This window comes from Acromyrmex echinatior, chromosome 16 (assembly GCF_024713525.1).
Source record: "Acromyrmex echinatior isolate Ae372 chromosome 16, ASM2471352v2, whole genome shotgun sequence".
Classification (NCBI taxonomy): domain Eukaryota; kingdom Metazoa; phylum Arthropoda; class Insecta; order Hymenoptera; family Formicidae; genus Acromyrmex; species Acromyrmex echinatior.
The window spans coordinates 7,419,174-7,433,508 of NC_141867.1; the positions used below are offsets into that span (position 1 = coordinate 7,419,174).

Below are 14,335 nucleotides of genomic sequence, written 5' to 3' on the forward strand. Positions count from 1 at the left end.
AGACGTTGATTGGCCAATTTTTGTCGCGCGGCAAGCATTGCCGCGTTCTGTATGCAGGAGACATAAGAAATTTCAACCTATCAAAAAATATTGGTCGCGTTTAGGGTCATTTTCAACAAGCTCCAATTAACTTAACGGGCCTAGTAACTTTGTAAGATTCTAACTCTGGTACTTGAGTATCATTTTATCCTTGTTATCACTTGTTATTTACCGAATGTAAACAAGGATGACATGACATCCTGAAGACACTCAGATGAGAATCCGAACACTCCTTTGATAAAAGAAGAGAAAGTACTAATTCTAACCTAAAAAAAAGTCATCAGTTTTATATACATCAAACGGTACGTGAAATGATAATTGATTAGAAGTTACGTAAAATTATAAAATTTTTTTGAAAAAACTGTAACGTAGCTACTTGTTTTACTCGAGATTATCCACGTTAAACAGAGCTATTTTTTAGGTTATCTGTTAATTATCAAATTATAGTCGGAGTTATTATAAGATCTTCTCAATATTTTCTCGACATTTCATTATGTATATTAAATGTATTTTACGTGTTCAAGATATAATCATTCTCTTTATTTATAGTATAGTGTTAACATGGCCAAAGAGCGTGGCGTCTTGAAAATAATTTGGAACAGTTTTGTATCCTCGCTGAAACCTCGCTTCGCCCGCCGCAAATTGATTGGCGAGGATTATTTTGGCACGAAATACTATGAGGAAGATATTCGTTATTCCGCCCGGAAAAGGCCACCACGATATTTCATTCCAGTGAATAAGGAAGACTTTGAACAAGAGTTACCCGCGGAGTGGGAAGCCTGGTTGAGATATCGTAGAAAAGAACCACCCACGCGAGAGGAAATAGAAGCTAATTATCAATTGGCAATAACTAAGAAGAAGAATGCAGCGAAGCTTTTAAATGAGAATCGCTCAAAAAATGATACCACTAATCTTCCCACATCATCCACTACTCAGACAACTACTCCGGGAAATTTTCCAGTCTATGAAGATATAAAAGGTTTTGGTAGTGATCATAAACCGAAGGATTCATACAAAGAATAATAATAAATAAATAAATAAAGAATAAAACAATAAAAAATTTGATGAAATTTCTAAAGAATAGTTTTAAAGAATTGTTCAGCAAAAATTGTTTGCCATTGATAATGGAAAATTGATTGTAGGATTCTATCTGAAATTTTTAAATTTTTTTGTTACTGGATTGTATCAGAGAGCAATCTGAAAGCAGCCATTCCAGCCTTTTTCTGGAAACTCTTGAAACCCTATATATCAGTACATCAACATCCATTTTTAGTAATATGGAGATTGGTATTAGGTATCACATCTATTTTATCAAACTATCGATAAAATTATAGTATCGAACATGGATGTGATCCACAGATACACAGTAGTGTATCTATGCTAATAAGAGAACAAATATAGCGCGACTAAGGCTAAGTTTCACAACTCACAGTTAACCGAGGTTCAACTTATTTTTCATCTCTTTCCAATTTCAACATTAGAAAGAGACGAGGAATAAGTTGAATCTCGGTTAAGAGTTAACCATGAGTTGTGAAAGCAGGCCTAATAGGCATTCAGCAACTCAATAGTTAAATGACACTGTTATTGGTGTAGTCTTGTGGATTATCCAATCAGACTTTAGATTTAGAAGCATACATTAAGCAGTAAACATTCACTCAACTGTTAAGTTCATTGAATGTGCTCAGTTACAACTCTGCAATCATTACTCTGCTTTCTTTTCTGCCGTTGTGATTGATTGTGTTATTCCGTTCAATTTATAATTAGTACAATAAAAATACAACAAATAATTGTAAATTTGTTTCTTCTATGGAAAAAAATTTCTAAAAACATCCTATTTCCTTTTAAATCGAATATCCTCTTATGTCTAAGATCTATGAAGAAAACTAGAATGATTAAAATTGATTGAAGAATTCTTAGGATATTAAATTGTTAAGCTTTAAGCGAGTCACTCTATATATGTAAAATGATTTATTATTAATGTCTATCTTTTCCTATACATGTAAATTAAGATCTATCGCTTTCATATACAATCATTCTCGACAAAATTATAACAAAGGTACTATATACTGGATAAATATACGAAATATTTGTCTCAAGATACTACGATCCTAGTTTGCAATTGCGGTCCGTGATATGAAACTAATGACGTACGAAATAGGATATAAAGTTCCGTTTTACATGGAGAAAGGAAGAATTAAATGAATGTAAGACATTCTAAATCACATTTGGTAAATTTGAATCGCTTCCTGTTTGCGCTGTGCAGTTCGTGTCTTGAGGCCTATTCTTTTTAGTTGAACTTTTGCATCAGTTCTTTCTTTCTCCTCTTTCTTCCTGGAGAAAAAGAAAAAAGATGAACTGGTGCAAAAATTCAGCTAAAAAGAACAAATCTTTGATCACTATAAATTAGTGTAGTACGATTAGCACCGTGAATCGCGTGTACTTTTGACTTCAACATGTGACTCTGAGATTTCATTATAAATAGTAGCTTAAACAACGAAGATCAAGCAATCAGTCAACATTAAATTTTGTCTCTTACACGAATTTAATTGACAAAAACTTAATATATACCAAATGAGAGCATTGTGCTCAACCAGAAAAATCACTATTGTCAAATAGAGCTTGATCATATAGCTCTCCTTTAACCAGTCGTCCGCCGAAATAACGACCGTTTAGTGAATCTCTTGCACGTTCTGCTTCTGAAAACATAAAAATTAATCCAATAATTACATGATACATAAATTTGTAATATGTACAGAATATATTGCAGTGTAATTTAGACTATTCAAATACTTAGGCGAGAGTTTAATCAATTTACGATACTATATATAAGGTAAATGTCTCAATAACTAATGCCAGGTTCAATATAGATTAACTTTAATCTCAGTTTAACTTATTCTTTATCTTTTTCTTATTCTTAAAATTAGAAAAAGATAAAGAGTTAATTGAACCAAGATTAAAGTTAAATTGCAGTGGTAGAAACGGGCATAAATGTGCCCATTACAAGTATAATGTTAATGGAAAAATCAACAATATATTTATAATTATTAAGATATCAATAATAAGATATCAATAATTAAGATATCAATAATAACAAGAAACTAAACTAAAAAGAGGTTAAATATTTTGTATCAAAATAGTTAATAATTAATAAAAATTATTAATAAAAATATTATTTTCTGACTGCAAATTATTGCAAAAAAATTTTATATTTCGCAGGAACAGTCATATTTTCACTTTTCTTATCATTTTTAATAAGACATAGTCTATATTTTCAAATTTTTTTAAATATTGTACTATATAAGAACATCAGTCTAAGGCTTATGTCACTAAATGGAAAGCATCTAATATTGAGTGAATTGGCCATGTTATTTGTCTTATCGACATATACACCACCTATTATTATTGCATGTAATTGTAGATAAAAACATAAGAAAATGTTTTTGCTTGATAACGCAAAAATAAATTATAATTATATCGTAGTTTACTGCAATCAGATAGTGCAACTGTATATAATATGTACACAAAGTGTGTTAATTCCTTTTGCCATTAATTAATATCAATACAAATATAGGATTGATTACTAGTTTTTATTAGTTCAGTCATTGAGATATTTATCACCGAGACATAAAGATATACTTTACCATTCATTTCAGCGAATTCGACGAATATCTTTACGATGACTTCCGCGTTTTCATCGTCCTCGGACTGTCTCTCTTTATAAATGATAACTCGTACAACCACACCGAACTTAGAGCACTCGTCCTGAATTTCCTCCTGTAGGGTCTCGTCCACATCCTCCGGTGCTACCATATTTCTTAAAATAACGACTCGAGATTCGACTTTACGCATAAGCTTTTGCATTACGAGATGACGCGCGCTCTGCCCCTTAATTGACATATTTTCTTGTTGCTGCAATGTCTGCGGTTCCGTTTCTTCTAAAAGTTTCTTCTGTAATTCTTCCTGTTGTTTTTGATGAGCCGCTTGTTCCTGTGCTCGCCTCATAATGTCGGAATTTGCGGTGGTTGTAACTGGTATCTAACAAGCAATCAGATTTTTCATAATTAACACATTGACGATTCAATATTTTTTTTATTTTAATACTTTTTATTCTAATACATTGGATACTTACAACTGGTGTGCCGACAATCGTAGGCGCGACAACAGCGGGAGGTGGTATGACAACCGGTTGGCCAGGAATCGGTTGGATAATAGCGGGCGGTCGTGTTAAGGTTTGCGGTATAGCTATGCCAGGTGGAGGTATCACTGGTGCTACCGTTGCTACCGTTGGTGGTGCCATTATTGTTGTGGGCGCTATAGTAGGTCGCACTACACCTACAGGAAGTGCTATAATAGAAATAAATAGTGATAAACACATAAAAATAATTCTTCTTTTGCAATGTTTGGATTCAGTGTAGATGCAAGAATTATGAATATACGAACTTTGATTCAAGATTGGTGGTGCAGTAGCTCCAAGTTTAGTAAGACCTAACGCGACGGCATTACTGGCAACTGCGTCCATCGCTTGAATTTTTGCTGTTGCAGCTGCTGCAGCCACCGCGGCTGCGGTTGGCATCATACTGGTACCACTAGGTGGTCCCATGAGTGCATTCGGTGGTGTTATAGCTCTGCCTACTCTCAAATACTGACCACCCAGATCGAACAAGTTCATGGAGGCGATAGCTTCCAGCGCAGCCTGCATTGTCTCATACTCGATGAAACCGTAACCCTTATGTCGATGTGGAGAACTGCCTTGTGCAAGTTTGCAATACGTGATTGGCCCGAACGCCTCAAAAACTGACTTGATGTCATCTTCCGTCAAATCTTGATGTATTGATGCGATATAAATGCGATTATAATGTTTGCTTTCCTCGGTGATCTCGTCAATCACCGATTGTGCTTGTGGCATATTGGACGGACGTCCCACGACCTGAGGTAAGTAAATATAAGAAAAAAGATAATTTATAAGATATATTCTCTAACGTTGCGTTAATATTATTGCAAAATTATTCGTTAAATAAATATATCGCCACTTATTTCAAAAGTAACAATTAAAAAAACACGATTTTCGAGTTATTACATAACATAATTATATATAATCGTTATAATTGAGTTAGTTTACTTTTGATTGACATTACTCTGTCAAAAGTAAGCTAATTCAATTTCATAATAAATTATTACATTTGAAATATTTTTTTAAATCAAAATCGTCACAATTTTAAAAGAACAATTTTTTTAAATGACATTTCATCATGTTAAGAATATTTTTTGCTGATATTATTTGATTAATCAATAATTTTTGTAAAATTAAAAAAGAATTTTTCCTCTTTTCTGAGAAATTTAATTTTTTGAATTGTATAGCTTTTGGAGTAAGGAAGCGATATAATATATAGAACATGTGTAATGGGATGTAACTTAATAAATAAATGAAAAACTCGAAGTAATGTATACGTAGCAAAAGTATACTAATGAAATAAGATTTTCAAGCAAATTGCAGTTAAGATGCAGTTCGCTCGAAAATCATAGGTATTGGATAAAGGACTAAATAAAAATTTGCCGACCTCCGGCGGGATGATAGGATTGCTGGGGGACAGGAAATTCGTTATATAGGTACGTCCTGCTACCTTGATGTTGCGGCCACCGATCATGACACCGTTCATTTGCTCCAAAGCAAGTTGCGCGGCTTCGGGTATCTCGTATTCAACAAAGGCGAAGCCCTTGTGTTTCTGCGTAACGGGATCCCAAGACATATTGATGGACTTGATCGGTCCGAATGGCAAGAAAGCTTGCCTGATTGTATCTTCTTTCAATTCAAAACTGATGCTGCCCACATAAACCCTGTCATACAATAATAAATGTTATTAATATGAATGTTATTTAATGCAACTATATTTAATATAATGTACGTAACTATTTTCTTGTTCTAACGATATATATAACTTTATTCAAACTTTCATATCAATCACTTGTATTAGAATTGTCATGTGCATTTAAAAATTTTTAACCCTTCGTTATTAAGGATCCATGAGACCCTAAAAAAAATTTAAGGATTTATATTTTTAAAAAGTTATTTTATATATAAAAGTCATTTATTCTTATACTAAAGAAATATTCTTTTATACAATAACTTCACACTTCATTATTAGAAAAAAAAACAGTCTCCTATAGAATAAATCCTTTTTTAGGATGAACGCGGACTATTGAACCATTTTTTTCTTAAAAGTGTCATATCTGTAGAGTATAGTCAATTTTTATCAAAAAATATTAAACACTAAAAAAGTTATGATTTTGCTTTTAATATAAAAGCGCATTTTTCAAGTTTTATTTTGCGATTTTTTTAACATGTTAAAATCAAAATCTTTAAAAAGCCACGCATTTCCATGTTCTATAATGTTTAAAGTATGTTTAATAATTTTTTAAAGAATAAAAGTTGTAAATATGGTAATCAATTAAAAATGTTAGCGTCATTTTGTCTTCTGTGTGACCGATTCAAAATTCTCAGAAGGTGTGACCACGAAGGATTAAAAGCATATTTAATTTAGATTATTAATATTACACATATTTAGATTTATTAACATTATTAATATTATACATATCTAGAACATTAAAATACATTTATCCATTGTTAATATAACAATTACGCAATAATGTTAATAACTGATATTAGTAAAACACGTTCAAAGATTGTTACATATATACATATATGTATATATATTAATAATTTTATAAAATCTATAAAAAATATGTACGTATATATTGTATATAGAAATAAAATTCTACAAGTGATTGATAAAAATGACACTTATTTAATTTATAATCTAATACAAAAATACTTAATTTTATTTTTATAGTATGAAGAAAACAAAAAATGTTCGTTAAATCATAGCTTGATTTAATTAATTTAATATATTACTGCTAATATATCATTTTATGAATAAATATGAGTGTTATTTATGATTGCGAGACAAGATTTATGGCTGCGTTTAGCGGACTCAACAATTGAGTGAGCTTGTTACTATTAAAGTATTTTTCCAGATTTAAAATGCTGATTGGATGATCTAAAAGAATACATCAATAACAGCGAGCATTCACTCAACTGTTGTGTCTGCTGAACGCAGCCATTACTAACAGAAATTAATATGTGAACGATATATAAAGGAAGGATAATGGCCAATGTTTGCTCCAGGATACCTGACGATTATGAATAACATTAAAAGCTACAAGAAATTTCTGTAATTTGTTAGTGTGATTAGAAAACGTATTCTTTTAGAGTTATTATAAAAACATCAAAATATTTATGACTATATATATATAATAGCCACTTCTATAATTTAATATATTTTACAACCTAATTGCTAAAAATGTAAAATGAATAATGCTTTTTTAAAAATAATAAAATGTTTGAATATGATTCTCTTGAGGATCTTGCACACAAAAGTTTCGAGGATTAAGACAAAGAACAAACAAACCTGCACATGAGAGCGAGAGCCTGCTGTCTTTGCACCTGATTCCGTTGACTAGCCATTTGCTGCAACACAAAGGACCAAAGGCCTTCTATTGATATCCCTCCCCCATTTACAACACATTTCATTGACTTCAAGTGATCCCTCAAGCTCTTTTACCATTCCACATTTCTTTGCTCGACTTCTTCAATTATCAATTTAAATCTTAATTTAGTCTTAATTTAAATTTTATTAATATTATATTTAATGTTACAAAAACATCTAAATAAATTAAGATATATTTTAAGAAAATACTTTATATGAACATTTTTACTAAAAATAATTATTTAAAATTGTAACATGAATTATTATAATACTTTTCGCAAACAAATATGCAAGTATAAAAATTTATGTGATTAATAAAATTTATAAGACAAATTCGATGATTTGTATAAAATGTTTCAGAACAATTACTCTCTTTTTATTTGCTGCATTTCTTAATAGATATGATAGCTTTTATGCTAATTTTATTCTTCGAAGCAGAAAAATAGTCGAGCTCAGAAGAATCGTTATCCTCTGAAGATTCATGCATTCACAAAAAACCTTCTTCTTCGCATTGTACAGCTCTGCTCCCGCCGACTATACTATCACAAATTATATATCTAACCTTTTCTTATGGTAGCAACTCGGGAAAATGTTTAGGAGTGTTTGACCATAAGGCGGATTTATCGTTTCTTTCTTGATTTGGTTGACACTAACCTGCACATTAGCAATAAAACTTGCTGCCGCAGGACCAACTTATTCTTCTGCGGGGAGAAAAAAATGCGCCAATCAGAGTTAAATTCTAAGGTTTCTTTTTTTTTTTTCTTAATATCTGTATAGTAATTGACTCGGCGGGACGAGCTATATAGTAAATATTTCAGAATTCTATACAATATTATTCTATACATTGTAATAATCGGTAAAGAGCTGAATAGAGGAAACTATTTATACATATATATAAATAAAATATATTTAAACCAAATTTCACATATATTAAATTACCGAATTAGCTGATCAGCTCATTTTATTACAAAAAAAAATTATACAGTATTCAAGAAAGAATTCCACATTATTCTTATAGAAAAGTGTCTTTCTGCGGATTTGATAATTTTTGGATATGTTGTAATTTATGTTATTCTGAACAAATGTCTCAATGAATGCAACTTGATCTCATCAATCGTTTCTGCTCTACAAATATTAGAAGGTCCAGATTTAACACGCACGTATGCACGTACGCACATTCGACCAAGAGTCATATATACTGAGTCAAAAAGCCTATACTTTTACATGTTAAATCTGGACTTATCAAAGCTTGTAGCGCGGAAATGGGTTAAGATCAAGTTGTGCTATCGAGATATTATTTTATTCAGAATAACGAGAACGATAACATATCCAAAAAATAATTAAGTCCGCAGACAGACACTTTACTATAATAATGATATGGAGTTTATTATGAAAGATGGGAAGACTAGTTTATAAATGTAATATTTCAATAGATAAAGTTTAATAATTTTATCATAAATTCTGATAATTTGTTCGCAATAAGCAAATTCGGCAATTTAATTATATACAATACGCACACACACACACACACACGCACACACACACACACACACACACACACACACACACACACACACACACACACACACACACACACACACACACACACACACACACACACACACACACACACACACACACACACACACACACACACACACATACATATACATCCATTATGCATTATAATTAAAAAAATAAAAATGTTTATGAGTTAAATTAATAATAATATGTTAAAATTGTCTACAAAAAACGTAATCGTAATATTATATAATATTAATATTCACAAATGTCATAATGGAGCGAAAATATTAAATGTGAATGAGCAAAGTTATTGACAATTTTAAAATTACCTGTTGTTGATGAGCCAAAGTCTGCTTCATGAGGACCATTTTAATGCTTTGTTCCATCGCATACTTCTTCGCCCTGTTTACGGTGTCTTGTTGCTCAGATGAAATTTTCGGTAGACCAGCTCCTAATATTCCAGGCAGTGTCAGATATTTAGCACCAGGTCCTACAAAATCATAAAATAGAAAAAGATGTAAGTCAGACTGATTTGGTGACAGTTCAAGGTGATAAAGAACATTTATTCATATCAGATCTTATCAGCAAACGTCCATTAATCTGCGTCAACGCTCAATATTACTTAAATTGAACTGACTTAAAAAAAAGTGTGTCACTATAAATATTCTACATCATTTCTTAAAATAAATTGGATCAAATTAATAAAAAGATTCAAATGTAAAGTAAAAAAATGTATAACATTATACGTACCAGCAACAACTTGACCTATTTGATTGAGATCATAAATAGGGCCTGGTAAGAACTCTGATGCATTTCCTATAAAGAAATCATGCATTAGATAATTAGCATTAAAGTAGATAAATATTAAGAATATGTCAAACGTTTCACTTTTTAATAAAACCAGTTACGCCACCAAGTTATTTCTTAATGATTCAATCATTAATAGATCAGGGATTACTTTCTCATTAGCAAATTTGGGTGGCCATTATTTCATATTTTTAGAATTCAATTCACGAGAAAATTTTTTAAATATATTTAAATTGACATTTAAAATAACTGCTGTCTCAGCAATTAGACGTTTGTTTTAACCAATTTTTTGGGGAAAACATCTATATATGTACAGATCCGTACACGGAGATGTGTAACAGCCGGATGACCTATTGCCCTAGGCTAGTAAAACTTCTATTAGTCGCATTGATGTATGCGGGCGCATTATTCTTATTCGTATTGTGGAATATCTTTCTTAACACGAGAGTACCGTGACGCCATGCCAGCTGCTATGATAAAATCGTCCTCCAAACTGTAAGTTCACAGAAATTAAAACGATCAAGGAATATTACAACTTTTTTAATAAATATGGTTGTATATGTATGTGTCAATGTGTGCATGTGGAAGTATTTATAACGCATGTATGCAAAATGTATATATGAAAACCATATATTTGTGCAAACATCGAAACGAAGAAATATTTCTCGTTTGATGCATGCTATTGGAAGAAACAAAGCGTAGATTATACGAAGACCACAGGTAAGAAATTTTGTCAGAAATGATACGACTTATAAGAGAAAATGGACCGAACGTTAATCATATGTATGAAAACTTTGATAAAATTAGTCATTAGCCGAGGAGTCTTATTAAATTTGAGCTTTAATTACTGTTTGCACAATCAGCCCCAAAAATCAGACTAGTCATAATTAGATTAGGTTTCATAACCAATTTGGTCTGCTAGTCTCTGAAACAGAAATCAGAAACAGAAAAACAGAAGTCAGTTCGACTTTTCATGAATTAAAAGGCTCTTAAAAAGTTTTGTGCGATCATTCGATTTACAGCTAACCGTGTTCTGGGCTGAGCAATGACGGTTGTGCGCAAATTATCCGAGATTGAGGCGACGCACAAATCTGTAAGCACAAAGCAAAGGAGAATACTCTCAGTGCATTTCCTGCGCCATATTCTTAGTCTTTGCCTTCTCCAACCTACCACTTTTCAAACCTAACAATTTTCACGTAGCAATGGCGAGAAATCTTTAATGCAAATACGTGAAATTCTTTTTTCTTTCCCCACGATTTAATATCCAGAACGCGATTACACGCGATTCTCAAAGTTTAACGTCACACAATTCTAAATCGTATTAATGGTCAATTTTTTTCACTCATATTGCCTACGTGCACACTCGGACATCGTTATAACATGTCTCGAAATAGCGCGTATTCTGCTTAGCGATAGCAGAATAAAATGCGAAGGCAAAAGTGTGACGGGAATGGATACTACGTTCTCATCGGGTCATATTTAAGTGGAATTTAATCAGACAATTTCTAAGCCACATTCATGGCTATATCGACGTCCAAGTGTTGGGACTGTATCGACTTCATTATTACCTAATAATAAAATATATGATATATAGACATATGATAAATTTAATATACACCTTTCGCCATTGCCACTCCCAATTACGAGCCTCTTAAATATATTTGCAGATAGAGATATTACTGTTTTGATAACTCCACACAAATCATATACATAAAAAAAAATGTATATGTTCATTTGTATATAGATTAATTGCAGATTAATTTTAATCTCGGTTTAACACTTTTATCTGTTTCTAATTTTCAAGAATTAGAAAAAAGTAGAGTAAATTAAACCGAGATTAAAGTTAATCTGCATTGGTAAAAATATGGATATTAACTGATATTATGCTGACAATATTAATAAAGAGAAATACTTTACATATAATTTATAGCGGTGGAATATTAAAGTGGCATCTCTTCAAAAGAGGCTCATAATCAGAAACAGAGAAACTCTAAGCCCTAAAATGCTGACCTATCTAAAGTATGCATCGTACTCGGCAATAGATACGGTAGTGGGAGTTTGTTAAACTCTGATTTGTACTGTTCAACGAATGTAGTCTTTCTTTGTTTGGCGCACGTTCGTGATCACCGCTCAGTAGTAGGCCACGGATTCTGTACTGTCTCTCCGCTGTAACATCTCAGAACAGAAGGACATCCATACATTAGTGTGATTTAAGCGCCATACAGTCATCATCTATTTACCCTAGCCTACCGAAAATTTATGCTCAAAACTGCTTCGGAATAGACGCATTCTGCAGTTTTATAGAGTATGGCAGCATTTTTTAAAAAAGAGAAAACTAGCACCTGAGTGTCCTAAGTAGAGCTATTGTATTTCCGCATCATGTTCTCGCTCTTAATACACATATTACACTTGCTGTCGTTTCTCTGTTTGCGTTTCCCACTAGCAAAGTTATGTATATAATATTATTGTTATCACAGGCATAACGGTTATCTGGTTGCCTTAGCAATTTACCTTCGACTTTGGTCTTCTTCACAGGTGGTTCTGTACTGTTTTGCGACGTTGGTACCTGCAAATGAAAACAAACTCATAATATAAAGTAAAATCAATGAGTTTATTTGTATCATAAATTATAAGAAGTTTGTTGCGTAATATTTTCAATAAATAAAAAAATGTTAATTATATGTTAGCAGTTTGTTAATGGATTTCAATAGCATATCATAGCGTTGGCATCACCTGTGTCCACATTAAATTCATGTTTTGTCACACATAATAATAACAGATAATCAGGACTATGCTGAGCATGTATTTGAAATATTTTTAATTAAAAAACAATATTTATAAGACAATTGTATTTTATATTTCAGCGAAGCACATGAAAATATTATATTATACATTTTTTATTTCATGGGAGCATATAAATGTAAAATTATTTAATATTTCAAATACAATAAGTCTTATTATTTGAATTATAAAATACAGAAAACTTTTCAATCTTTCAATTTTAAATATAAAATACGTAATATTTTTACGTACGTCAGTGAAATAAAAAGACAGAATATACTTGTGTTTTAATCTGAAAATAAATTCTAATTGGAACTTCACTTTGTGTGGAAAGTTATAAATCTATGTGGAATCTCATTTTGTGTGATAAAGAATATGAATATAGTGGGTCCTCTATAGAGAGGAAAGTTCCACTATCAAAACATTATACACTATTGGGGCATTCTACTTTAATGATATAAATACTTCATTGATCAATCAGAAGAAAGAATTTTATGAATTGACTAATCAAATTATTTACCAATTGTCGACCAATTGTGTTTGACATCTTATTAGATATTACATTTGTCATATTACAAATTTTGTAAGTCTGTTAATTAGCTAGAAGTCAGAGAAGCTTTTCACTTAGGGTCACGTAATCAATTAGTTAATTAAAATTGGCCAATTGCATCTGCCATTAAACAAAATGACAAATGTGATTAGTCAATTTCAATGGACTAATCAGCCAATTGCATTTGTTAAAGTGATCCTTAGGCTTAGTTGTACCAACATAAGATTAACAATCTCAGTTGTTTTGTTTTTCAAATTTTAAGAATCAGAAAAAGATAAACAGTAAGTTAAACCAAGATTAAAGTTAAGATTCTACCAATGTAAGATTAACTTTGTATAATGTCTATTATTTTCTAATTTTTAAAATTAGAAAGACAAATAGTAAACTGAATTTAAATTATATATTATACAATTAATCTTACATTGATCAAAGCCTTATGCCTGTTTCTACTAATATAAATTAATTTTAATCTTGATATAATTTACTTTTATCTTTTTTAGTTCTAACAGTTAGAAATGGATAAAGAATAAATCAAAATTAAAGTTAAACTACATTGATAGAAATGTACATTAATGACACAAACATTATTCTATCTCCATCTCTGTCCTGCAATCAATTAACAGGCTTGAAAAATGTGTCGTACGACACGTGTAATATCAGTCCAAGGCGTCAAACGCGACACGGTCGACGATTGATAAACCATGTCAATTAATGTAGATATCTGCGATCGCCATTAAGCCGCCAAAGGGTTAGCCATATCACTGACGAAGGACGGCGGTCGTTCTGAGGAAGAGAAGTTTACCATGGCCATCGTTCCGTTCATCATTCCACGAGAGTCGTTTCTGAGCGGACGTGAGTGGCCTAGGATTAGGATCTCTCGAAAATTCCTGGACGAAACCACGAAATACGCGACGAGTCGATAGCACTGCAGTACGGCACTTCTTCTTTGCGGAAGTACCGCGCGCCGGAAGTCGCGCTAACTTCCTCGTTCAACGTTTATTGAGAACACCGCGAGACCGAGCAAAAAATTTGTATTTATTATATTTCTCCGAATGTTTATATAACGCGATTTAGCACATGTTGCCCGCGC

At 31.8% G+C, this 14,335-nt stretch overlaps 2 protein-coding genes across 7 annotated transcripts; one reads left to right on the forward strand and one right to left on the reverse strand.

Moving 5' to 3' along the window:
- Positions 1-158: 158 nt before the first annotated feature.
- LOC105148944 (NADH dehydrogenase [ubiquinone] 1 alpha subcomplex assembly factor 2) lies at positions 159-1,833 on the forward strand. Of its 2 annotated transcripts, none has more exons than XM_011061011.2 (2): positions 159-341; positions 594-1,833. In XM_011061011.2, the coding sequence occupies exon 2, from the start codon at positions 601-603 to the stop codon at positions 1,060-1,062; it is 462 nt and encodes a 153-aa protein (XP_011059313.1). In that variant the 5' UTR covers positions 159-341; positions 594-600; the 3' UTR covers positions 1,063-1,833. The 2 variants fall into 2 exon arrangements, with proteins under 2 accessions (XP_011059313.1, XP_011059312.1); XM_011061010.2 differs by having other exon boundaries at positions 164-341; positions 589-1,833.
- Positions 1,834-1,992: 159 nt separating this feature from the next.
- hfp (Poly(U)-binding-splicing factor hfp) lies at positions 1,993-14,232 on the reverse strand. Of its 5 annotated transcripts, XM_087414472.1 has the most exons (13): positions 14,048-14,232; positions 12,426-12,480; positions 11,925-12,353; positions 10,942-11,005; positions 10,239-10,839; positions 9,858-9,923; positions 9,437-9,597; positions 7,506-7,564; positions 5,661-5,874; positions 4,480-4,966; positions 4,169-4,383; positions 3,681-4,074; positions 1,993-2,735 (listed from the first exon to the last, which is right to left on the reverse strand). In XM_087414472.1, the coding sequence occupies exons 7-13, from the start codon at positions 9,491-9,493 to the stop codon at positions 2,626-2,628; spliced, it is 1,536 nt and encodes a 511-aa protein (XP_087270598.1). In that variant the 5' UTR covers positions 9,494-9,597; positions 9,858-9,923; positions 10,239-10,839; positions 10,942-11,005; positions 11,925-12,353; positions 12,426-12,480; positions 14,048-14,232; the 3' UTR covers positions 1,993-2,625. The 5 variants fall into 5 exon arrangements, with proteins under 5 accessions (XP_087270598.1, XP_087270599.1, XP_087270601.1 ...); XM_087414473.1 differs by lacking the exon at positions 10,942-11,005 and having other exon boundaries at positions 10,239-10,407; XM_087414475.1 differs by lacking the exons at positions 10,942-11,005; positions 11,925-12,353 and having other exon boundaries at positions 10,239-10,407.
- Between the last annotated feature and the right edge of the window lie 103 nt (positions 14,233-14,335).

What these genes read in the sequence shown, in the direction of transcription:
- LOC105148944 (XM_011061011.2), top strand. Translation starts at nt 601, where the DNA reads ATGGCCAAAGAGCGTGGCGTCTTGAAAATAATTTGGAACAGTTTTGTA.
- hfp (XM_011061008.2), bottom strand. Translation starts at nt 14,071, where the DNA reads ATGATGAACGGAACGATGGCCATG. An exon ending in CGATTGTCGGCACACCAGTT is followed by an intron (nt 4,075 to 4,168) that starts GTAAGTATCCAA and finishes ATTGCTTGTTAG; the next exon opens with ATACCAGTTACAACCACCGC. An exon ending in CGAATTCGCTGAAATGAATG is followed by an intron (nt 2,736 to 3,680) that starts GTAAAGTATATC and finishes TTATGTTTTCAG; the next exon opens with AAGCAGAACGTGCAAGAGAT.